Below are 27,376 nucleotides of genomic sequence, written 5' to 3' on the forward strand. Positions count from 1 at the left end.
TACCACAACTCCAGGTCAGAATGAACCTAGAAGTAATCTGTAACACAATAGGCAAACATCATTATGTAGATCTTGCTAAAACTTGAAAAATACTTAACCAACCCCTATAAAGTTAGTCCTTTTAAAATCGGTGTAACTCTAGAAAATATCTAAAATTTAGAAAATATTCATTTTTTGAAGGTCAAAATGGTAGCCACAGCCAAAACGGAAGGAGAGAGCATTTTTGGGCGGAGTCTCTCTCTTTAAAAAATCTACCAAAAAAAAATCAACATGAAATTTTCACCGGTCAAGTGAAGAATGAACTTTATAACGGTGTACATTTTTTTTTTTTCATAATCGATATTTATATATTTTTTTGCCTACTACCCCCCCACCCCCCGTTCTTTATTTGTGGTTACAAATATGCTTAAAATAATCAGCCGAAACTGAACAAAATATATTGTATTGTGGGGAGAGTGAGGATTGTAGATTAAAAAAAAAAGAAAAACACTCGTGTACATATCAGATTTTAAGGGTGAAAATCCGAATTTTGAATATATTTAATTTTTCATCTTTTGTGTTTTGAAATGTGAAATTCATTGAATATATTAATAATTATTATCTTTCAGATTAGCAAAAAAAAAATATATATATATTTTCACTATTTTTATGAAAAACACTACTTTTAAATCTTTGAAAAATAAATTAATAATTTTCTTTTAGTGAGCCCAATATTGCTAATATGCCATTAAATAGAAAATGCTTTGAAAAATGGATACCAAAAAAAAAAAAAACTTTCAACTTTATAGTTTAGAGTTACACCTTTACTTATATGCATGTGTATATGTATGTGTGTATGTATATGTGTGTATATATATATGTGTATATATGTATGTATATATATATGTATTGTATTCTTTTTATATACATAAATATTAGTAGATTATTATTTATAATTATTAGTCCTATTTAATTTATTTAATCCCCTCTTATGGCTAAATATGTTATATTAAAAAGATAATAAATATTAATTTTATTCTGTTTTTTTTTAATTTATTTTTTTTATTATTATTATTATTAATAATAATTTTAATATTGTTTTATCATTATTATTTTTTTCTTTTATTTATATATTTATTTAATAAAAACGCGAAAACTTTAAACTTATATCATTTAGTATAAAGGGCTTAATTAATTGTAGACGTATGTTTGAACTGCGTTGATATTACTCGTGGACGTATGTGAGATGATAAATATGTTGGTTGGATACATTCGCTGTCTTTTTTGACATGTTCATTTCTGACGCTTGGATTGTATTTTCTGTTTGTATTTGTAATAATATGTTTCATTACTGAATTGTATAATTGTTCATAAATTGGTTGACACGCAGATCTTTTTCTTTTTCTATATACTGTCAAATTCTTACTTTCTCTCTTTCTCTCTTTAACTATATCTCATCATTCTTTCTTTTCCCTTCTAGTCCTTATTCTCTTTATAATAACCATTTATATCTTTTTTCTTTTCCTCTCCATATTATATATATTTTTTTTCTCTCTATTTTCTTTCTCTATTTATTTTCTTTCTTTTTTTCTCTTATTAATCACTCTCTCTCCATTATAATCTTTTAACTTTATTTAAATTGCCCCTCCCTCTTTACATCTTATAATTAAAGTTCTGTGTTTTAAGTTTTTTAACTCCAACTTTTAAAGAGTTTCTTTAAAAGTTGGAGTTAAAAAACATGTCTATTTAATTTGCTTGCCTTTGAAAAGATAAATATTCAACATTTTTCGATCGCCGCATGTAGATTAGGCTTTTTCGTATCAGAAAAGCGAAGCTAATTCTGCCGGCAGAGTTCCGTCTCGATCGCCAGAAACGTCCAAAAGCAATTAGCTTTGATCAATGTGGAGTTTCTCCTTATATCAGACAATTGCTATTCAATTTGGACAATCCCCTTTTTATGGAGAGCTGCCCCCCCCCAATATTTTGGGGAAACAAAACAATAAAATAAAAAAAAAAAGCTGCCCCACAGTAAATAAAATACTGCCCCGCAGTCAAAGTTGACCTCATTAAGTCATTAAGTACAGGCACCAACTAATTCTTTAATTTATCTATATATATAAAAGCGAAAATGTATGTATGTATGTATGCTTTTCCTCGATGTCCACAAAAGTCTTCTTTCAGAGAAGCGCTTGCTCGGTTCACAACTTCTTAAAACTTTTTATATCATCTATAAATTGTAATATCTCAGAGTTACCCACGGAGCTCGCCTGTTTATTTAATTTTATTGACTTTCAAATGTTAATTATTTGACATTTCCCGCATCGGCACGCGTTACATTCGGTTTTCGGTACAAAAAAAAGCGAAACTCGACTCTAATCACAGGCCGAAAGTCTCTAGAGAGCTAAGTAATGTTTGTTCAATGTCAACTTCATCATATCAGACTGTAGCTTTCATTTCGCTCCTCCTAATAAACAGGGAGCGGGTTTTTAAAAATAAACAAACCGATTTATTCACCTCATTCAAAACTGTCCCGCACAAAATGCTAACTGCTGAATACCTATCGCCGTCACATCAATCAAAAACGCGCACCTCTTTTTTTAAACACTTTACTATTTTCCAACTGCGCGTCGTGAAGACTTTGTTTTTTTTTTCACGGGCACCTGTTCTTTTTTTCACATTTTCAGGGTTTTTTTCACATACCCCGAAAAACACCCGGGCAATGTTGGGTACCCCTCGATAGTATATCCATAAAAGCGAAAATGTATGGATGTATGTATGTTTGTGTGTCTGCTAAAAACTTTCGACAGACAGAACAAAAATTCACAAATTTGGTCTCATATGAAAGCCCCATCCTTCGCCCGACAAATATTGAAAAATTGGCCAAAAACGTTAATTTTTTTTCACCCTGAAATCAGCACTTTTCTACAGGGGGGGGGTCAGCAAAAACCGTCCTCTCATGACGAATTCACTTCTACGCATGCGTTATGCCACGTCGTAACCCGATTTAGTTTAAAGATTTTTAAAAATTAGCTAATTTCGTGTACGTCATGTTAGGTCAGTTGGTTAGAGCGCTGGGTCATTACCTAAAGGTTTTGGGCTCGAATCGTGGTGTGAGATATCTTTTTTTTTTTTGATTTTTAAAATTTTAATATTGAAGCAGGGTTATTTAAGCCATTTTTCACGTAACGTTCGTTTTTCTGTTTTTTTTACTTCGCTTATTCTTAAGTTTTCATTAACACCCCCCACCCTCGACCGACCACACACATCCAAAAGCACCCGGCCAACGCCAGGTACCCACCGATTTTTTTAATTTTAATATCGAAACAGGCTTATTTAAGCCATTTTTCACGTGGTTTTTTTGGGGGGTGGGTGGGGTGATTTTTCAGATTTTTTTAAAGAAGTTTTAACGTTCGTTTTTCCATTTTCTTTTTTTTTTTTTCAGATTTAACATCGTTCGTTTGCCGTACGTTAGTTTTTTGTGTTTTTTTCGATTTTTTTAAGTTTTAAAAATATTTACTTCGCTTATTCTTCTGTTTTGATTACCCACCCCCATAGCCCAAGCATCCCCCCCACCGCTTTATTTTTCAGATTTTTTAAAGAAGTTTTAACCTTCGTTTATCTGTTTTCTTATTTTGTTTTTTTACTTCGCTTATTCTTATGTTTTGATTAACAACCCCCACCCCCGCCCGAGCACACACACACTCGGGCAACGCCGGATACCCCCCTGTTAGTACTTAAATAAATTCAAATATGTTTCCGTTACTATTTCGTGGTGGCCCAGTGGTTAACGTCGCACTTTTTTTTTCACACTTTAATTTCCAACTTCGCCTCAAGAGTTCAGGTTCGATCTTTCATACTTACCTACCAAAACTTTTTTTTTATTATTTTAACCCCTACCCCCAACACAAATACCCGGGAAACGCCGGGTACCCCCCCCCCCCCGCTAGTAATCTATAAAGGGCAAAATGTGTGTGTGTGTGTGTTTGTATGTCTCGCAAAAACTTTTGACACACGCGACAGATCCTCACAAGATCAGTATTGTTTTCAAGCGCGATCCTTCAGACGACAATATTTGAAAAATTAGCCAAAACATTCATTCCTTCACCCTCAACTGGGCAGTTTTATACAAGGAGAGGTCGCTTTTTATGTTAAACCCTACCCAATCCTGCCATTATCAATCATCAAGATGTTGTCTAACAGTTTACCTGACAATCATTAATCCATATCCTCAAATGGTCATTGAGCCTTGATAAGTGATAACTTACTAGTAAAAAAAAAATGTCTATCACTGTTGAATAAGAAATTAAAACCAGTCAGTTTACAGAATTCACTTCTCAAGTACAGAAAACTCAAATCTTTGTGGACAATATATGTTTGTTTATTTAAATCCTGTCTCCTCAAGTGTAAAGAATGATCATACTGTGAACTTTCAATTAAGAAAACAAATTTATTTGACACGGATATAAAAGAAGACTAAATTATATAACAGTTTATGAATATCATTAAAATAAAAAGTTCAATTTGTATTATTTGGAGTCTTCTTGTCCCGAGTGTTATTTTCACGTTTCAGTTAATGCAATCTCTGACCTTCTTCAGGTTGGTCTTGTTGAACTCTGGACTCTTTCTGTCAAACACGGAAATCCGCATGAAATTTCAAACAAAACCTTTTATTTAATCCACAAGGGTAGCATGCTCTCGTTCCATCAGCCACAACTGGGTGGAAGTCCTAAGAAATTTGCAATTGTATTTGGAGTGTCACTCACACTGAGGATTGAACCTTCAACTATCAGAAGAGTAACTTACAACTGAATTTTAGCAAGTACCTTATCCACTATGCCACAGGTCCTTGCGCAAGAACCTGTGGTGTAGTACATAAAGTACAGCGGAAGAAGGTCAGATTACATCGATTAAAACATGAAAATAACATTCAAGGTGAGAATAGCAGACCAAGGAATTCAAATATGAATTATCAATCCTTATCTCAAAAATTCAGAAAGAAAATAATTCAATTATTTCATTTTATCTAATGCAAAGGTTTAGATCTGATAATCTCAGAGGAATCAGGAGACTGATAGTATGGTTATGTTGAAAGAATGGATGAGAATTCTTGAATTAGCTGATGAAGAACAATTGAGGAAGGCTAAGGAAAACATGGGAGGATAAAAACGGAAAGAGAAATAAATAAAGACTTGGCCAGAGATAGGTTAGTTTAGAAGTCAATTTTTTAAAGTCACCCAATTCATGCCAACATTTAAAATGGACGTTAAATCAGATATGATGATGATGATGCAGAGTCAGGACACAGGTTTCTACATATTTGCATGTTAAAAAGGAGGTCATAATTGAATTTATTTTTATTTTTCCGCAAAGTCTGATGAGGCATGAAACACATCATTTTGGAAATCTATTGCCGTTTCTATTATCTTGCTGCTCTATTGCTTGGACATTGAGCACTTATTGATCATCAAATCAGCCAAATTGTTAGAGAAATTTTTAATTATTTGTATATCTCCATCAATTCACTGTTTTAATACCTCATTGTAATACAGTTTCTTATTCCCAGTAGCTTCTTGTGGAACTTCCTTCCTGCTGACTGTTTCCTTCTACATATAACCATCAATAGGCATATCCTGTCTTTGTGATAATTGTCTTTCGTTCTTGTTAGCTCCTAATATCAGGTGGTTTCATGCTTTGTCTGAAGCTATTTCCATAAAAATATTTAATCTACATAAATAAAACAGTAGATGTATATATGTGTATGTGTAAATATTTAACTGATAAACTCTTGAACTACATAAAACTGAAATTAACAGGAAATAGTAATCATACACCAAGGATGGTTTATAACAAGTAAAATCTTTGTTTGGATGAATAACGCTTAAAGAAATATGTCAGTAAGTTGAAATGCAAAATGTTCATTTCAATCTGGTGACATTTTTTTTTAGTTTTACGCATCCACAAATTCATTTATAGTTAGAATTGGTTTAATTTTAGACCTTTCTTATCTGTCAGGTTAGCTCAAACAGTGGGGAATGTGGCTGGAGCACTAAATGTTTTGGTTTCAATTCTAGCTGATGGCACCCAAGTAAATATGTATGGTTTTTTTTGTTTTTTTTTTTGTACATAGGCATCACCACATTATCAAGGCCAAGAGGCCACTCAAGGATAAGGGTTAACGAGTGTACAGTAGAAATTGGACAAATGTTCATGAATTAAAATGTGGCACGCGTCTGCGGATGAAATGTCAGAAATTGACAAGCTAAACGGGAATTGTTTCAATATTTCTCACAAATATAAACAAACCTTGTTATTGTTATGAAAAATGTAACAGAAAGGAATCTGGTTATGTGGATGTTTTGAAAAGATTGACAGGAAAAAGTGACAGAAGGAAAAAGATTGTAGTTGGAGATTTGATTGCCAACCAAGTGGACGCCACGATAATTCTGTCGCTCCCCCACTCTCTCTCTATCTACCATAAGAACAACAGAAGAAATAAAGAATGGACTGTTGCTTACACAATAGTTGTTGTGTTTTGAATTCTTAAAAAGGGTTTATAATATAACAACTCAATTTTTGACATTTCATCCGCAGACGCGCGCCACATTTTAATTCACGAACATACATATATGTATATACACCTATACACATATATATACTAGCATGTCAACCCGGCTTAGACCGGGTCATTCGTGTAACATTCCTCCCTTTGTATTTAAAAAAATGTATGCATAACATCATACATTTCACTCCCCTCTCTCCTCCACCATAGCTTACAATATAACATTTATCAACAATATAACATTTCAACAACCTCTTAATTTTCAACAATAACAAAGTATATATATATATTATTCCTTAATTGGAATTAATTTTTTGAGATGAGCATTATATATTAATTTGTGTTTTTATTTCGGACTATTAGTCTCATCTTTATTAGTTGTTTTTTTGTTTTTTGTTTTTGTTTTTTTTTTTAACAAAGTATTTCAACACTTATACAATACTGAGAGACACCAGCATTAATACTGTGGGCTTCTGATTTCTGCCCATACACCACTACTCTTATGAGCCTATCAGAAAGAAATGATTTAATAGTTGAGAAAACATTTCCAGTTATACCGTAGCTGGAAATCTTGTGAAGTAGGCCTTTTTGCCATACCTTATGAAAGACCTTTGATATATCAAGAGCAATTGCCCTAAAAAAGAAGCCTTTGTCGAGAGATTCACTAATCCTATGAGATATAACCATTAGCACATTTGCTGTACATCTAGCAGAAAGGAATCCATATTGCATGTCACTAAGAAGGTTATTTCTGCGGAGGTGGTTGACTACTTTATTTAATATGGATTCCAGCAACTTACTTATGACACACAGGAGACTTATTGGTCTGTACTGAGAGGGAGATGACCTGTCACCTGAGTTCTTAAATACAGGGCATACTGATGAGGTTTTCCAGGATGTTGGGAAGCACTTCTCCTTAAGACAATGCTTAAACAGTTTTATAAGTATGGCGGCAAGTTCTGGTTGGAGCTTTTTCAACACTATTATTTGAATGCCGTCAGGGCCAGTTGCTTTACTGGAATCAAGATACTTGATTTGCTTGGCAACATCATGCACAGGTATTTGTATGTTGCATAGCGTGTTGTCTGTTATAGGAGGAAATACGGGGAGTTGATGGCCTTCGTTGCATAGGGTAGAGTTAGCTGCAAAGTTCTTGGCGAATAGTTTGACTTTTTCTGATGCTGACGAGATCACCTCAGGTCCATTGATGATGGTTGGGATAGAACGCACGCTTCTGTTCAGGATCCTATTTGCTATTTGCCAAAACTGGTGGGAACCAAGCCGCTGCTCAGCTACTTTGGATTTAACGGACTGAGCATATAGCTCACTTGCATTTTTTATTACTCTTTTACAGCGGTTGCTGGCAGTCCTGAAAGCAGCTATAGTCTCAGTATATCGATTACGCATTATTTATTTCGGTGAACAACACAAACCTACATAATTATTTGACTTTTTAAAAATTTTTTGCAATATAATTCAAATACGAAACGATGTTTACCAAGTGCAAATATTTTTCTTATTAATAACAACATGGTGACACTTCATAAAACTGTTACGTTAAGATAAAACCTTTTTAATTATTATTTTCTCGTCTATCTTTCAGGTTAGCTCAAACAGTAGGGAACGTGGCTGCAGCACTTAATGTTATGGTTTCAACTCTAGCTGATAATAACACCCAACCTTTTTTTTTTTAATTTTTGAAATCAGTACTATATATTAGGTACAATATAATATTCAATAGAGAATTGGCTCTGTAATAATATGAAATCTGCATGAATCAAAATATCAAATTTAAGCATATTTTACATGTGAGCAATTTAGTTTCTAATATAATAATAATAATAATAATTATTATTATTAACAACCCAGAGCATGCGGGTACCTTCAGGGATTACTATCCATGAGGGATTTTACATCTCCAATGGAAAATGTGATAAAAAAAAATAAATAAATAAATAAAAATGTCAAACCTACAAAAGACTTTTTATAAGTCGAAAGTTTGTTTATTTTTTAAAGATAAATAATTTATTTTGAAGAAAAACACGAACAGCTTTCTAATTTCTATAATATAATTAAAATACGAAATGTTTTCCAAGTGCAAATAGTTTTATTATTAATAATAACAATGACACCCCAGAAAACAATTATTGTCTATATCATCCCTTCCTCACAAACACGTTTCTCTCTTTCTCTTCATGAAAGCATTGTTGGAAAAAGTCATGTGCCATAATACAATACCTCCTACACCCCATTGTGTACTCATCATGATATAAGTCTAATTACTATGCTTAGCAGTAAATAAAAACTCTTAAAGACATTTATTCAAGGGTTATGGAGACATAAAAAAAAGAAAAGAAATAAGAAATGAATCCTCAAATCAAACATTGTTACACATCCATGTTGAAAGACAATTATTTAAATAAAATGAAGGGAAAAATATGAAAAAAATGAAAAAAAAAAAAAAATGAAAAAAATGAAAAAAAAATATATGAAAAAAAAAAAAATATGAAAAAAAAAAAATGAAAAAAAAAAAAAATGGGGAACAAATAATCAAAGAAATATCAAGTTTCAAAAGATGAATAAACAAAGCATAAAAAACGTGAAGAGATATTGAATTATTAGGATCTGGAGCGATTCAAGTTGACAGATAAAAAATGCTGCCAGCAATGTCAAATATGGTATACAGAAATTCATTTTTATGAAAAGGAGATATTAGAATACCTGTCCTAGGGTAGGTAAAATTAATTCCAAACATTTTTGCACCACTTCTTTGTCCCGTTATGAAAAAAAATTTTTATAAACCCTCGTGTGAATTTGGATCAAAATTCGTTACATGATTTTGATTCAAGAAAATATCTAAAATCAAGGTTCCCAACGCAATCTTCTATCTGCACAAAAGCCAGATATGTTCTAAAATGGAGTACTGTTGTCTGGACAGGAGCTGCTTCGAGCATCCTATCATGCCATGACAGAGTTCAAAATCTGCTTCAAAACCTGATCGGTGATGAGTTTCCTCTTCCCTGCAACCTCTTTCTCACAGAAAAGACGTAGCAAGCTTGTTCCTACTCTATCACTTTTTCGTTGTAAGTGTTCGTCTGAGCTTGAATCTGTGGTCCCCCCCTGCTAAATTTTCATAATAAAACGCTCGTCTACCTACAACCACTATCAACAATTCCCCCCACTCTCAATATCACCAATTCATACCTAAATCAAAACGTAAATCAACAAAAGCTTCTAGAAGTGCCCACCTGTGAAACTGTTTTGTTGGCTTACTTTCCAGCTGACTACAATATGGTCATCTTCAAGTCCGATGTAAACAAGTTCTTGCTGAGCCATCCCCTTAAATAATTAAATTCTACAGAATCTCCACCACTATACTGTTGTCCTGGTGACTGTGATACACTCATCAACCCTTATCCTTAAGTGGTCTTCAAGACTTGATAAGTGATGATACCCTTATAAATTTTTTTTTGCTTCAATTGTTTTTAGAAGAAACTGAAATTGTCTACATACTGCCTATTAACTACAAATCAAATTTAATGCAAATCTGAAATATCTGAGCTTTTAAATAAGAGATTTTATGCCTTATAATAAAAACCATTTAAAAGACTCATCTGAAATTTGAGGAATATTTATTAATTGATATTTATTGTTACATTGGAACTATCCTAATTTTCATAACTTGAACTCTTATTTGCTTCGAATAGAAAAGGTTAAAGGCTCTCAAATTTCATACAAGAATTGTTCACAACGATTCGTGGCATAACAGATAAAGTACCAAATAAAATTCAACTTGGAAAACTGTTTCAGTGGTACCAGTTTACAAGAATTCTGGTGAAAGAACTGACCCATTAAATTATCACCCAATTAGTCTCCTTCCGCTTTTCATCCAAATATTAGAGTCCATATTTAACCAAGCTCTAGTCCATCACCTTACAGCTGCTAAACTTCTGACCGATCAACAATATGGATTTAGGCAAGCCTGTTCCACATCAGATATCCTAACTGTAATCTCTAAACATATACACCGTTCACTGGACAAAACAGGAGAGGGTAGAGCGGTAGCTCTCGATATATCTAAGACTTTTGACAGGGTATGGCACGATGGTTTTCTAAGGAAAATTAAATCGTATGGTATCACTGGAAGAATACATAATGTAATTAAATCCTTCTTAAGAGAAAAATGCAGGTTGCTCTTGGCAGTCATACATCTAAACAATATGATATAAACGTGGGAGTACCTCAGGAGTCTATCCTCAGACCTTTATTATTCTTGATATTCAGAAATGACCTTCCTGATAAAATTGTTTCAGAGATAGGTATATTTGCTGATGACACCACTCTCTATAACATGCACAAGGGAAAAACAAATGAACACATATCTAAGGACATGGCAGAAACACTAGGGGATGACCTCCAATCTGTAGTGGAATAGGTACAAAAATGGATGGTCACATTCAATGCTGCCAAGACAAAGCTTGCTTTCTTCAATAATTACAAGAAACTTTCTCTACCACCAATAGCAATGGCCAAGAACACATTACACGAAAGTACTTCCTTTAAACTCCTCGGCCTAATGTTTACAGAGAACATGAACTGGAATAGATACATTGAGAGCATTGCCAAGGCTGCTGCGAAGAAGGTGGGCTCTCTCTACCATGCTAGAAAGCTACTTATGCCAGAAAGTATCCTGTATCTCTATAAGGCCACCATTTGCCCAATGTATGGAGTACTGTTGTCACATTTGGGCTGATGCATCTGCTACTTGTCTCACTTCTTTACAGGATTCAAAAGAGAGTCACCAACCTGATAGGTCCTGAACTGTCATTTAAGCTTCAGCCTCTGTCCCATCGACAAAAATGTTGCATCCCTCTACCTATTCTACAAGTATTTTAATGGTGAATGCTCTGATGAACTACAAGCATTTGTACCCCCTTGACGTAAACAAACCCGACAAGCAGCTAAATCCCACCCCTTCACAGTAGAGATCCCTAGGTGTAAGAAAACTTTCTACTCCAATAGTTTCTTCCCCAGAACTGCTAAACTTTGGAACTCACTTCCGGGATTCTGCTTTCCCAACTGTACTGATATGCAGTAGTTCAAGTATAATCTGAACAGACATCTTGCTACTCATCTCCCTTCATAATACCCCTGCAACTTATGTTCCCGATAGTAGCCTCCTACTTCAAAGTGGCACTGTGTCTTGTTTGGGGTGAAAATTGAATTTAAAAAAAAAAAAATAAAAATAAAAAAAACGTTCTAAATGAATAAAACTGCCACTTAACCATACATTCAAACACTACTGTATTTGAATGAGAATGGAAATAGTATTCAGACGAAATAGAGAAATAAAAAGAAACAAACCGAGTTATATCTTCAACATTTTGTCTTTATTTATAGACTAGCAGGGGTTATCCGGCGTTGCCCGGGTTTTTAGAGGTGTGTGTGGTTGGGGGGGGGGGTAAATGAAAACAAAGCGAAGTCATAACCCTGTTTAAATATTATAAAAACAATGTTAAAACTATTAAAAAAAAATTGTGAAAAAAAAAAAAAAACAATTAAAAAAATGAACGTGATGCAATACGAACGATGCGTCGGTGCCTGAGTGTTTGAAAAATCCCTTAAAAGTTTGAGGGGGGGGGGCTCGAACTCGAATCATGTAGGCTAAAGCGCAAAAAAAAAAAACAATTAAAAAAAAAAAAGTGATGAATTAAGTAAAAAGTGAATTAGGTTAAATATCAATTCCACAGCGAAGTTTGTTTTGACTTAGTTTCAGTAGTCCCGCATCACACCCGAATTCTAAATGAATTTAATTTTAATTTAAGTGTAATGCAAGTGAATATAATAAACAGTAAAGAATGAATTCTTTGCGTAAAAATAAATGTTTAGCTGAAAGCACTAATAAATAAAGGTCACAGTTAGATTTCACGGTTAGAGTCGTTAAAACCGGAAGTAAAAAACAGGTTAGTCCTGCAGGTTGCGTCTTACACTAACTAAAAAAAAAAGCAAAACATAAACAATAATAATAATAATCGCGTTTTCTTATCATTTTTATTTTATAATGGGAAAAACAGAAAGCATAAATCAGGGAAAAAAGATTTAAAAAAAACAAAAAAAAAACAAAAAAAAACGGCATAAATAACCTTGTACGATTCCAAACCGGTGTTTCCTTGTACTGTTCCTTGTAAACGCATCCGCTGCGGTGTAAATGAGGAGCGGAAAAAGGAGGAATCTAATAGAGAGAAAAGACGTTGCAACTGGCATTGAATCTAACCTATTTTGGCAATGGACTATCACCGGAAAAAATATAAGAATGTATCATTATCGAGGAACTGTAGAGGTAATAGGCCTATAGCACACTGCAGATAATGTGCTACAGTTTGTATGCATTACATTTACATGTAAAGTCATGATTTTTAATCCTATTATATGTCAGAGGGGAAAAAATGAGTTCATTTTATTTATATAGATAGATAGAAGAGAAGATGAACACAACTCGGTTTGTCTGTTTCTCTGTGTGTGTATATATATGTGTGTGTGTGTGTGTGTATTAGTATGAATATTTAAAAGAAAAAATGCTTTAAATAAATTATTAATCATACACAGGTATTTTCACAAAATATTTTCTATATCCTGACGATGACTTATGCTAGTTTAAAGCTTAGATTATTAAAAACGATTACACATGATGAATTGTTTTTTATCTCAAGAATTGGAAAATAGTTAAATTTCTGAAAAAGTTGAAAAAAAAAAAACAAAAAAAAAACTTTAAAGGGTACCCATCTTTTCTACCTGTGTATGTTTTTATTTAATAAAGTTTTTACATATTGGATGTCTCATACCACTAGTTTCATACTTTAGTACAAGAGTTGGTTACCTGTCAACCAGATCTGGCTTGCAATGTCATTTTGACCGAGCTGCAAGTCTGGTCATTAATGACTATTTTTAACATGAAAGACGCTATTAAAAGCTTGATTGCTCTTCAAATAAACTTAATAAAATCAGAAATGTTTTTAAACACATAAAATTTATGTAATCAGTGTTCTTACCTATTTAGAAAGAAAGAAATTCAGTGTAAGTGTTCAAGCTTGTTGCATGGGAGCATTATACTCTATTTATGAGAAAAGAGGTTGTGGTGGTTTTTGCCCTCATATGCAAGTTTCGTTTTTGTTTGTGTGCGTGATTCATTTAAAGTACAATTTTTAATAACAGTTTCAAACGTACACGTCATGCGTGTATGTTTGAAACTGTTATTAAAAATTGTACTTTAAATGAATCACGCACACAAACATCCATTTCATTTCGGTTGATATTTCTCGTTTTGCAGTATTTTAACGTTTCTTGAGGAAAACTAATTTTTGTTAAGTATTGACATTGCAGGCCAGATTGAACCGCCCCCTTAAGTAGACACTTTATGAAATCTCAACACTAACATACAACATACTGTACATGCAATAACCCTTATCCCTGAGTGGCTTCTGGGCCTTGATAAGTGGTGACCTCCTTGTACAAAAAAAAAAAAAAAAGTATTAAAATTTTTTGTTTTTTTCCGATTTCTCAATGTTTGTTTTAATTATGGTTTTAAATATTTAGGTTGATAAAGGTCTGCAGATGTAAATTTCCTTCATTTTTTCATTTATGGCCTTCATTCAGCCCATGATATGTCATTATAACACGATCCAGCGGGATCAAATGAGTTACCATTCCCTGCTTTAGCACTTAATACAAATTGCCTTTATGAGATGAATGCACAATTTTTATCATTTCTGGTTCTAATAGACAGCTACAGCGGGAATTGGAATACACCCTACTAAAGATTTATTGTTACAACTGATGAATTTAAAAAATGCAGGCTGGACGTGAGGACACTTTAGAAGAACGATATACAATAAAATTCTGTTTTAAACTTGGAAAAAATAATGCTGCAGAAATGTATGGAATGCTTCAGACTGTTTTTGGACCATCTTGCATGAATCAAACATTAGTTTTTGAGTGACATAAGAGAGGTAAGGAAAGTAGGGAGTCTGTGAGGGATGATGATAAGTGTGGAACGAGTAAGAAAGCTAGAACATCAGAGTTGATTGGCCAAATAAAGAATTCCATGAATAGGGACCATCATGTGTCCATGGCGACAATAAGTGCACAGTTTGATGTCAGTGTAGAGACTGTGCACACAATTATTCTTGAGGAATTGAAGATGCAAAAGTTTTGCGTGAAGTTTGTCCAAATGTGCTCAGAGAAGATCAGAAAGACATTGTCATGACAGCAGGGAAACGGTCGAGCTGATCAATTCAGATTCCACAGTTCATGATTCTCTAGTGACCTGCGATAAAAGCTGGATCTACTGCTAGTACTCAGAGACCAAGAGACAGAGTTCCCAGTGGAAGACCCCAGAAGACAGAGCAAATCCACCCAGAAACTTATGATGATCCCTTTTTTTGACAGCACAGAGATGATCTGCATGCACCAGGTTCCCAGTGGACAGACAGTTAACAAAGAATAATGTGTTGCGGCTTTAAAGGAATTCAGGAAGAGATTTTGTCGGAAGAGTTCAGCACTCTTCAAATCGAGATAGTGGCATTGCCACCAGGACAATGCACCAGTCCACAACTCCATCCTTGTCATAAGACAAGCATCAAGACATTTTCTCACCCTCCCTATAGTCCACACCTTGCTCCCTGTGGCTATTCTCCAAGCTCAAGGAAAATCTTAGAGAGTATCGTTATGAGACAATTGAGGAGATGAAAGAAGCTATGACGAGGGTCATTGATGTATGAACACAAGAGGACTTCTATGGGGCCTTCAAGAAGTTGTTCGAATGGTACAACAAGGGCATTGCAGCTGAATAGGATTACTTTGAAAGGGACTAGAGTTTTATGATGTACTATCAATAAACGTGCCTATACGGAAAAGTCTGGAAACTTATTGAAGGCACCTCATAATACAGAAATTATAGATTATTAAAATAGCAATTGAAATGCAGATAGAATACTTTTGAACGAACTCATCTTTACTCTAACATCTGCGCTTTTGAAAGCAAAATTCTAACGAGAATAAAGTGAAACTCACAGTACAAGCTGCAACCATTTTGTTTGGTGATATTAATCCACTGTTTCATCTAGTTTGACAGGTTTTTTTGTTGTTATTGGTGAAAAGGGAAAAAGAAAGTGTGTGTAGTGTGAGGTAGGGGTATCTCCAATCAAATTATGGTAAGAAAAAGTTGAATAAATATACTAAGAAACATCAATAATCAAAAAAAGTAATAAAACAAGTAGCCTGAAACAACGGCAGTTTTATTTACAAATCAGAGAAACGTCATAAAAAAAGCCGCCCCCTCCCCCCCCAAAAAAATGATGACAAACATCGCAAAATCATATTTTTTTTAATTTTATGAAAATCACTCCAAACAAGGTGTGAAGCCACTTAATGTAAAGAGCTAACAAGATTGAATAATTTTCACAAAAACAGGAGATGCTAATTTATCTTAGTCTTGAAAAGACCTAATTAGAGGGTAGAGAGAGAACAGTTCACAGGAAGAGAATTCTACAAGACTGTAGTTCTTGGAAAGAAGCTACTGGAATAAGAAGCTGTATTATAATGAGGTTTAAAAACAGCAAGTTGAAGGACACCAGTAGGCCAACGAGTCAAACGAGCTGAAACAAAGGAAGCAGGGAATAGATCAGACAATTCTAAAGAACACATACCATAATAATATTTATTAAATCAATCAAATAAAGGTTAGAGCTTAACATAACAGTACTTGAAGAACGAGTAGGTATTTTCTTTCCAAATAATCGACCCCCCCCCTTCATGACAAAACCCAGCACAGTTAAAAAAAAAAAAAATTTTTCTAAATTTTAGATATTATTCATCCAAGGAAACGCTGATCAACAATATACCAACTTTGTGGGTGTTTGCTTTATGGTTTTGGACTTTTAGTTGGACATACAAACATAGAACTCTACTTTATACTAGTGGGGTACCCGGCGTTGCCCGGGTGTTTGGAGGTGTGTGCTGTTAAATAAAAAATAAACCGGGGGAGGGGGGGGGCATTAGGATCGAACCCGAAGCCTTGAGGCGAAGTTTGAAAATAAAATGTGAAAAAAAACATGAACCGTTCAGCCAGCCAGAATGAGTTACTGAAAGATGTTTGAATTTATTTAAGTAAGAACCAAATTGACATGTGCGCATACGGAAGTCGTAGAGCGTTACGACGACGTAAGCAAAAGCTATTCAGCAAATGAGGTCAATGACCAGGTTTGTTTGTTATAAGCGAAGTAAAAAAAGAAAACAGAAAAACGAACGTTAAAACAAAAACAAAAAAAACATGTGAAAATGGCTTAAATAAGCCTGCTTCGATATTAAAAAATCGGTGGTACTCGGGTGTTTTTGGGTGTCGCTAAGAATAAGCGAAGTAAACAAAAACAAAAACAAAAAAACAAAACAAAAAAACAGAAAAAAAACGAACGTTACGTGAAAAATGCCTTAAATAACACTGGTTCAATATTTAAATTTAAAAAATCGAAAAAAATAAAAAAGACATCTCACACCACGATTCGAACCCAAAACATTTAGATAACAAACCAACGCGCTAACCAACTGAGCTAACACGACGTACATGAAATTTAGTCAGTTTTTCAACTATTTAAAGTAAATCAGGTCATGACATCATCTGACACATGCGTAGAACCGGTCGTTGTCACGAGAGGACCGTTTTTGTTGACCCCCCCTCCTGTCGAAAATTGTCGATTTCGGGGTGAAAAAAATGAACGTTTTTGGCCAATTTTTCGATATTTTTCGAGCAAAGGATGGAGCTTCGATATGATACAGAGTTTGTGAATTTTTGTCGTGTCTGTCGAAAGTTTTTAGCAGACACACAAACACACATACAAACATACATTTTCGCTTTTATATATATAGATTACTGAAAATAGTTAAGATTTCTGATATCTTGAAACGTGTTACAAATTCTGCTGTGTATTTATCACCCTTTACAAAAATTAATGGACAAAAAATCGAAGATTAAATTTTCAACCTATCTATTTTCAGATTGTGTCTCCATCCGTTTTTACACAATTCAAATCCGAGATATTTTATTGATTTACAATAAAAAAAAATCTCGTTTGATCTCTGCAAAGCTACGAATCATATTACAAAGATTCAATGTGTTAGCCATTTTAAATGAATATTACTCTTTAGCAGCCAAAATGAAAACGTTTAAACTCATTTCTGTGTAATTAAAAAAAAAAAAAGAAAAAAACTTTCTAAGCCAATCAAATGCACTTATCTGAATTCATCAAAATTGCCGTTTTCATCCTTCCTGAATGCATGTTGAACTATTTTGCCACAACCACTCAGCTCCGTGCCCCTTTGTCTTTGGGGCTGCTATCTCAACTCACACATACATCCATAAGCATACACATGCAGACATTAGCAAACACATATACACACAACTCATTACATTTTTATCATTATCGTCTGCTCATTGAACATCATTTGGAAAAACAAAGCAATCAAGCTCAGCTTAAAGATAAGACTCGTGCGTTCCCTTGTCCACTCAGTTTTCCTGTATGCTTGTGAAACATGGACGTTTACACCAGAATTGGAGAAGAGGATTCAGGTTTTAGAAATGAGATGCTTCAGAAGACTGCTTGGCATCTCTTCGAAATGCAACATAACCAATGAGGAAGTCAAAAATAAAATAAGGCAAGTCATTGGTCCTCATGAAGATCTCACCACAATCTAAAATGATTTGGCCATGTAACAAGAGGAGAGAGGTTTACCAAGACAGTGCTCCAGGGAACAGTCAGAGGAGAAGGAAAGGCATGTGCTCTGATGAACTCGTTGCACTTGTGCCCCTCAACGTACATATTCCCGACAAACCTGTTTAGCAACAAAATCTGACCCTTTCACTGTTGAGGTCCCTAAATGCTAGAAAACTTTCTACTCTAATAGTTTCTTTCCTCAAACAGCTAGACTTTGGAATTCCCTTCCTGCTACCTGCTTGCCTGGCTGCACTGATATGCAGAAGTTTAAATGTAATGTTAACCAATATCTTGTAAATTTTTCTTAGGCATGGTCCCAAATAGTAGCCCCTTACATCCAGGTGGTGATGTTCTGGTCAAGTCATATGTAGTGCTCTAACGGCAACCGCCACGGTGAAGGTCTGCTCATAAAAAATAAATGTGTAAATTTATTCAATTTTAAATGCTCCTAACTTTTTTTCATTGAACTTTCTTTCTACAATAAAAATAAATGAATAACTGGCATTGAAATATAACTTGTGTAATTGTGTGATGAAGTTTTGATCATGATTTTTTAGATCTGTAGATAATTCATGGTTGTTAAATTATCAACACGGATTTCATTGAAATCTCAGCTAATGAATTCTTGTTTTACAAGGACTCTACAAACATGAACAAACATTCTATGGTTTTTTATGTAAACAAAATATATTTTTTGTGAATTTATGCTTTTTGAATTCATTATTTTGTTTTTCATATAACGTTTCTCTTGTTCTCATACATTTGAGTATTATCTAAAAACAATTTCCATTAAAAATGTTTAAGAGACGTCGCAAGCCCATCCTTGCTCTATCACTATTTTCATGGCAAGTATGCGACTTGCCTCCAATCTATGATCCCCCCCACCTTGCCAAACTTTTACAAAAAACACTTGACTAGCTACAACCACTACATATGATTTTCCTCACTATCTATATCTAAATGCAGATTCCATAAACAAAGCTTCTTTCCTAGAACTTTCCATCTTTAGAACACTTCCGATGGCCTGCTTCCCAGTTGAATACAACATGGTAGCCTTCAAATCCAATGTAAACAAGTTCCTGCTAAACCGTCCTCACAAATAACTCAAATTCTACATGATTAGTGATTACTACACCACCACCTTACATTCATTAACCTTTATCCTCAAGTGGCTTTTGGGCCTTAATAAGTGGTGATGGCAAAGTAAAAAAAAAAAAAAAAAAGGAAACGGATTCCTCCCAAATTGAAACTCCTAAAAAGTCATCTCCACAAAGTTGTACTTCTACATCATTTTTACATGTTTTTTTTTTCAAAAGATAACGGCATTTTGCCATGTTAAGATTTGTTAGATGCAATAACTATTTCTTTTATTATGATTACTTTTGAGCAATTCATTGATTTGTTACAATTTTTTAAATTATACATCGTGAAATTTGATTTTTTGAACCGATATCACACAACATGATAAATTTCAAACTTTAAACAGTCATCATTTTGTGGCTAATTGTGCTACCAAAATAAATTTTTTATCATTGTTTAATTATTTGGAAAAAAAAAAAAAAAAAAAAAAGCCATGTTTTCACATTAAGAGTTTTGAAATGTGAAAATAAAATTTACATTTGAGATATCTGATGACGTCATTCTTTTGTGACGTCATTCAATGTATATGGGGACAAAATAATAAAAAAAGCCCCTGGCACATCATCGTAACGTTGTATCCCTGTGCTTGTTTCACAAATACTTCGACAGTCTTACTGTACTTGCACCCCCACAACAGCAAATCACCCCCGAACAAAATCCCACCCCTTCACTAGAGAAGTCTCAAGATGAAAAAGATGTCTATTCAAATTGTTTCTTTGATGATACTAACAGGAAAAAATTTAAAATTAAAACATCTTGCTGCACAACTCCCCGCTTAGAATGTTCCCTTTAAATCTACCCTCTAATCACAGTAATCCCTTACATGTGAACTTAAAACAAAGACATACATGGTTTTAATAATTATAATCTACATATCTATAAAAGTGAGAGTGTATGAGGATACTTCTCAACCTATATACTCAACGAAACTTGTAATTTGGTATATAGAGTATTCAGACACGTGGAAAACTTTAATTGGCTTTCATCTGGAAAAAAGTTGCTAAGGGGTCAAAATTAAAAAAACTTGGTAAGTGGAGGTCTGTTTGCTGTTTCATGAATGCACATGCGTGAATCATTCACATGACAGATTCCTTATGTTAAGAATAAGTAGATTTGAAAACACTTTAAAAGATCATGTCAAGCTGGCCTAATGGTTATCGTACTTGACTCAAGGTCCTTAAGCGTTGGTTTCGATCTCAGCTAGAGCATTTTTTTTTTTTTTTTACTCACAAGAAGCGAACTGTTTAGAAAAAACATAATGCTCGCATGCACATATCTCAGTTTCTTTCCTTTTTTTTTTTCCTTTTTTTTTTTTGAAGGAATTCAGCATTACGTTTAATACCAGGCAATGTCAGGTACATTTGCTATTATATATATAGACTGTCCCGTTAAATCCCAATCCATGAGCTTTACACAACTAAGTTTTCCGAAATCCACACAGATGATTTGTTTATAGTATGTAGTGGAGAAGGCTTTGTGTAGAACTATCCACACTTTTTGGAATCACTGCTAACCTCATTCGGTGCAAATGATTGCCACAAGACAGAGCAGACAACCGATCTCAGATTTTACACCAAAGTTTTCCGTCCAGATGTGTATGTAAGACATACTGATAGTGCATCACTCCCAGTAGTTTTAAAACCCTAACCGCAAGATACTAACCTGGAAATTTTTACGTCCCGATGTAAGACACACAGGGCCTAGTATTCACAAGTGTTCACTCATCTGATACTGGCCATGTTCATCATAGCTTAACTTCCATGGTCTAATGAAAACCAGTGTGTTAACATGATTATGTAATATAATTATTATATAAAATGAACTGTGTGTTTGTGTGTGTGTGCGCAAGTTCATTCCCTATGGACTCAAAAACGGCTGGGACGATTTTTTTTTTAAATTTCACACAAATGTACTTTATGTGAATGGCAGTGTTCTTAGATTGGCTTTGTATTGAAATGTCTTCGATAAGTATTGATAATCAAAATATCCTATTAAAAAAAAGAACAGTTCGAGTTTGATTAAAGTTAATACCCTTATACAGCCTATCATCAGAAGTGCATTTGAGAAGTTTCATTACCGCACAAGCAGAAAGGTCCAGCATATAAAATCAACAGTAGGTTCTTTGATATGACAGGGGCACGTTCGAAATGAATGTTTCTTTTTAGAGCACAACTGAACGATAATACTTAGTTTTTGTCTTTTAAACTTTAATTCAAGCAATTATAATTAACTAGCAATCGGTGCCCGGCGTTGCCCAGGTGTTTTGAAGTGTATGCTGATGAAAAAAAAAACGGTCAATTTTTTTAAACTTTGACCCCTATTATGACCTCTTAACATTTATTGTTTAGGGATCAAGTAAAGTTAATAAGTTAGATCCATGTCCAAGGAATCTATATATAAAATATCACGTGTTTAGACCTTAAATTGTAGGAGGAGTTTGGTAGAGTTCTCAAAGGTCTAATTGTTGAATATTGACCACTTAATCGCCAAATTTCTGTCGAAAACCTATCACATCGATTTTCCCAAATCTCAGTACCCTGTATATCAAATTTCGAATCTGTAGGCTTAAAACTGACAGTTTTAGCGTAGGGAAATGCACACAGACGCACAGACACACACAGACACTATCACTTATACATATATATAAACATAAACATCATATATATAAGGATAATAGTACGCCATATATATAACAAAAGACCATTATTTACTGAAGTGAAAGGAAAACCCGGGGGAACTTTACCCAAAAATAAATCTATATTTTTTTGTGTATATTGATAGTCTGGTACTTATACAGTTTAGTGACGACATTAAAAAATGGAAATATTGAAAAAAAATTTTTATTGTACGTAACTGTTATAGACTGAAGTTCTCCGAAAAAGAAATTCACTTCATTTGATCAAGTAGTTTTTTTTTTACAGCGAAAAACAATGATTTATCACGGCTACGTCAACGTGGCCATTTTGGAAATGTTATTGCAGGCCCAGGAATTCCCCAAGGGCAGGTAACTGCCCTACATAGCAGAATACCTCCATTTTAGGCCAATCTAGCCCTTTTTCCCCCCACCAGAATGAGATTTTTTTTTTTTGCGAAGACAGATGCCATTTTTGGGGTGTTTTTTTTTTTTCTAATTTGTAACAGAAGTAAATAAATGAAGTTTCGAAGTTATCCATGCGTGTCCAACTGAGCATGTTTCGAAAATAATCTCGTATAAAAATTCTTCAATTCTTTGCATTCTTCAATTTCTTTGCATATTCAATAGTATTCTTATTTAAAAAAAAACGCAAAAAAATTGCAGATTTAAAAAAAAAAAAAGAAAAAAAAACGTAAAAAAATTGCAGATGTGTTGTGCGCATCTCAATATGGCGAGAAAAAAAAGGCTAGATTGCGAAATTTGGCCTAAAATGGAGGTATTCTGCTAGGTACATTTCCAAAATGGCCACGTTGACGTCGTCGTGATAAATAATTGTTTTTCGCTGTAAGAATAAAACTACTTGATCAAATGAAGTGAAATTTTTTTTCGGAGAACTTCAGTCTATAACAGTTACGTACAATAAAATTTTTTTTCAATATTTCCATTTTTTAATGTCGTCACTAACCTGTATAAGTATCGATAGTCTTATCAACACCCCTTTTTTCTATTTATTTAAAAAGAAAATACAACTTTATACAAATTCCCTATTAGTTTCTTTTTCGGTTCTCTTATACGATGATCATCTTTATTTAACTATTACGTGTAATTATATTCATACAGATATTCTATATGATTTATATTTGCGTAATATTTGCGTAGAAATGAAGAAAATCAAATTTACTGTGTATTTATCGTGTTGCCATAACAACGTGACGTAGCCAAGGACGGTAGTGGACGTGAGTGTGTGTGCGTGTGTGCGCGTGTTTTCGTGCTGTATTGTTTGTAGTAGTAGTAGTAGTAGTAGTACTGATAATCTGTCCAGCGTTTGCTTTCTTGTTTTGTGAATGGTGGACGTTGAGTCGGAGGTTGGATTGTGAAGTTTCGTATTTTTGAAATTTGTAAATAGCAAGTTAGAAAAAAATTAAACCCTTCCAAGATGGACAATAAATAAGACCAAAATATTTTATGGTAAAGTTTAGAGCGTAAGAACTATACTTTTTTAGGAGATGTGATTATTGGATTAACCAATCAGAAATCGTCTGTGGCACACACATCTCTGTTTTTATAGATATATAGATTACAATATAATTACAAAATAATTTTGTAAAATCAACAGTAGGTTCTCTACAGTGCAATGTAGTCTACAATGTATTGTGGACGAAATCAGTGTAGGGAGGCATGTGAAGCTTTCACCCAGTTTGATGACAAAATATGGGAAGGTGAAACATTCTTTGATCCTTATTTAATTCCGAGCAACATCGGGTCTCCCTACTATGTGTGTGTGTGTGTGTGTGTGTGTGCAAAATATAGTTGTTGATTTAAAAAAATAATTTAAAATATATTTAAGCTAAAGAGCTTAAGAGTCATTTCTGGTAATGATGACTTCAAACTTCACACCTTTTCCTCCATTGTTAATGTTTGTTTGCCAACAAAAACAAATGTACTTTATGTGAATGGCAGTGTTCTTAGATAGGTCTTGTATTGGAATAATAATGTATTGTGAACTAAATCACTTCGGAGAGGCATGTGAAACTTCCTCTCTGTGCACCACGGTCGGTCCTCAGCTAGAGCAGGCAATCAATCGATTTGATTGAAAAATGGGTGATTTCATTGATTTCAATGACAATAAAATATGAGAGTGTCAAACATTCGTTGATCCCCATTCAATCCCGGGCAACGTCATCTCTGCTAGTTATAATATATATATATATATATATATATATATATATGTGTGTGTGTGTGTGTAAACTATATCATTAGTTTCAGAATTAAAAAAAAATGATTTCAAATATATTTTTTATAATATAGTTAAAAGAGCTTAAGAGTCATTTTCTTCCTTCCTCGTTAATGTTTGTTTGCCAACAAAAACAGGATTCAAAAAAGTTGATCCAAAAGTAAATTCATAAAGCCCCCCTCCCTCCCGCCTAAACTTTATAATTTTCCAAGCTGTTGCTGCAGTGCTGCACTCCCTCCCACCACACACTCAATCTCGTAAGATGCGTCCAACTCCACTACATGGTGAAAATGTATAACGTCCTAACCATTGCAACTGATTTATTTGGAAAATATGAGATTTTAGTATGAAATTTTCTATGACGAAGAACGCCTATATTTGCGCTCAACAGGTAACAGGGAAAATGGTGTTGAACTAATTCGATTATGAGGAGGCAAGCCGTTATTGTGGATAATTTTTGGATCAGTTTACACGTAAAAAGTAGATTAAAAAAAAAAAAAAAAAGCATAAGAGAGATTTATTTGGTTATGGTAATATTTTTCTTTCTTTTGTAACTCGATTGTTTAATATCATTAACCTTAAGATATATTGCTACAGGACCTATGATAACGAGCAGATTTATAGAGAGGGGGACAAACCGAGATTTATTGAAAACACTTTTTACGCTTTTTTTTTTTTTTAAGACTTATTAAAAACACTTAAAAATCTTTTTAAGCAATGAACAATTTAATAAAGATTGTTATTTTTATCTGTATAATTTTATTAATTTTTATTGTATAATTTTTGATAATGTCATTTTCTTCTATTTTATTTCAATAAATCAATTCACAATAGAAATACTGAAGAACAATAAAAGTGAAGGAACTGATTTGCCTTGTCACCGTTTCTGGTAGCAGCCACGCCGGAAGTTAGGAACTTCGTTAGTTGACTATAACCACTACTGTAATAAGGATCAAATTTATTTTATAAAGGGTGAGCAAACCAAGTGGGAAATTGGGTACAGCAAGATGTTTGTTTACATTACATTTAAATATATGAGGAAAGAAGCTATCAAAAAATAAGATCTTTTGACATCTAGGGACTTCTACAGTGACGGGGTAGGATTAGCAGTTAGTCAAGTAGGTTGAAGGTAGTTTTGTTTAAGGCATACGAGTGTAGTAAGTTCAGAGCAGATTTTATGAAAGGACTTATAAAACAAGTATAAGAATGCAACTTTGCAGTGATGCGACAGAGGCTGGAGATTGGCAGACAATTGGGTTAAAAATTGATAACTTATTCGGGTACCTTTGGTAACATTTATTAGTTGTGTATTTGTTTTATTCATTTTTTTTTTTTTTTGTTAATTCATTGTTTTTACGGACTTATTCTGACCTTCATTGTTACTGTTTCACCATATTTTGGCCAACTCGTCTTCCGACCTTTTTCAGGTGATTAACCGTGCCGGGATAGGAATGTCAAGTCTCGTAATTTATCCTCAGTAATTACTGCTCTCCATAGTTGTTGTTGTCATCTCACCAGGTTCTTGGCCAACTAATCCTCTGACCTGGTAGGATTGAAACCGCTATCTTGAGACAGTGCTCACCTGGAACCGTAAAGACTCAATGCTTCTATTCACTGTGCTATGAGCCTTGAAGGTGATCAAGGTTGGATTTTATGGTCTTATAAACCGAATTTTGTGTTCTTATCTAATTTTCCATTGCCAGGTCCATACCGAATAGTATTATATTTTTTATTTATTTTTTTGTTGTTTTTTTTTGGGGGGGGGGGTAAGCGAATACTGGCAAATGGAGGTTGTAGTCCGAAAATAGCCGCGAAGTTCGTTGGAGCAGACTAAACAAAGGGATTCACTAACGACACAAAACAGGATATAGAAAAAAAGTATTAATTATTAAAACAATAAAATTTACAAGTTTTGCAAAACTTATTGTGTTTGCGGCTTTAGAGAAAGTCCAACTATAAAGTTATTTTACGTCCAAAGAATTAGACGGCTCTTGTAATGTTCGTATAGGCACAAAATTTTAGGAGAGGAATTTTCCTACCTGTTGCTTCATGGACGAGCTGTGGTTAAAAGAGGAAGAGACTATTGTTCTAAAAGCGAACCCGATAAATGGGTGTCCCTGATTGGTTAATTAGACAGACCCTATTTTTAGATTGTTAGTGTATTAAAGGGAGGTAAGTGGGAATGATAAACCCCTTTTTTAGGGTGGGGGAGTCCCTTCAAAGGAATTCCAAAAATAAAATAAAAAAAAATTTTTTTTGGCGTTGGCTGTTCTGGAAAATCACAGACAAAATTATACAGTTTCTCAAAGTTTAAGTAAAATTTAGATAATTTGTTCCTTACAATTACTTAAATATTTCCATTGATTAATCTAATTACGAGGAGGCATGTCGTTATTATAGATAATTTTTGAATCAGGTTACATCTGAAAACGCTTACAGAAAAAGAAAAACAAATTTAGTAGACAACTATTATATTCTTCAATTAAAAATTAGTTATCTCCTTTTGTGTTTTTTTATTTTTAGGTGATTATTTAAAAATGTTTCAGACTTTCAGTCATCCAAACCAATTAAACCAGACTAATTAAAAACATAAATTGTAGTAAAGTACACATTATATTTCCAATTACACAAAACTGAAAATTAACTCGTCGGAAGTAAAGTTTTGTTTCTCGGCTTTTTTTTTTTCAGTCTGACTTTGAAAATCCAACAAGATTTCTGTTATTCTTATGGTGATTTACCCCATAGCGTTACTATATCAACTTTTCTCAGCACCATGAATAGTGATAATGGTGGTAACAGACAGCTGCGATAACCAACCCAAAAGCATTTTCTTACAACCCATTATTTTTTTACTATCTGTAAATGCATATTCTTGTTAACTCTACCTCTTGGTTGTTCTGTTTCCTTTCAACATTTAAAACCACAATATTTCAGCATTAAATAATTATATACGCCTTTGTAAATGAAAACATAACCTCACTGCATGGGCTCCTCTTCTGTGAATAGTGACGATGGTGATAACAGAGTCGCTATGACCAATCGAGAATCTCTTGTAACATTACTTC

General features: G+C 33.8%; 1 protein-coding gene across 4 annotated transcripts in view; it reads right to left on the bottom strand.

Annotated features, from left to right (window-relative positions):
• LOC145270332 (putative UDP-sugar transporter protein SLC35A4) overlaps positions 1-27,376 on the bottom strand; it is a 181,548-nt gene that overhangs the window by 67,005 nt on the left and 87,167 nt on the right. Inside the window, exon 1 of one of the 4 annotated variants that reach the window (XM_080125992.1) lies at positions 15,608-15,743. The exons of the other annotated variants lie outside the window; for them this stretch is intronic. Coding sequence (XP_079982118.1) covers positions 15,608-15,625 — 18 coding nt within the window. The 5' untranslated portion in view covers positions 15,626-15,743. Of the gene's footprint in view, positions 1-15,607; positions 15,744-27,376 lie in introns of those variants that run through there. 4 annotated transcript variants of the gene reach the window in all.

The sequence above is a fragment of the Euprymna scolopes genome, chromosome 4 (genome assembly GCF_053919585.1).
Source record: "Euprymna scolopes isolate OS-2025 chromosome 4, ASM5391958v1, whole genome shotgun sequence".
Taxonomy (NCBI): Eukaryota; Metazoa; Mollusca; class Cephalopoda; order Sepiida; family Sepiolidae; genus Euprymna; species Euprymna scolopes.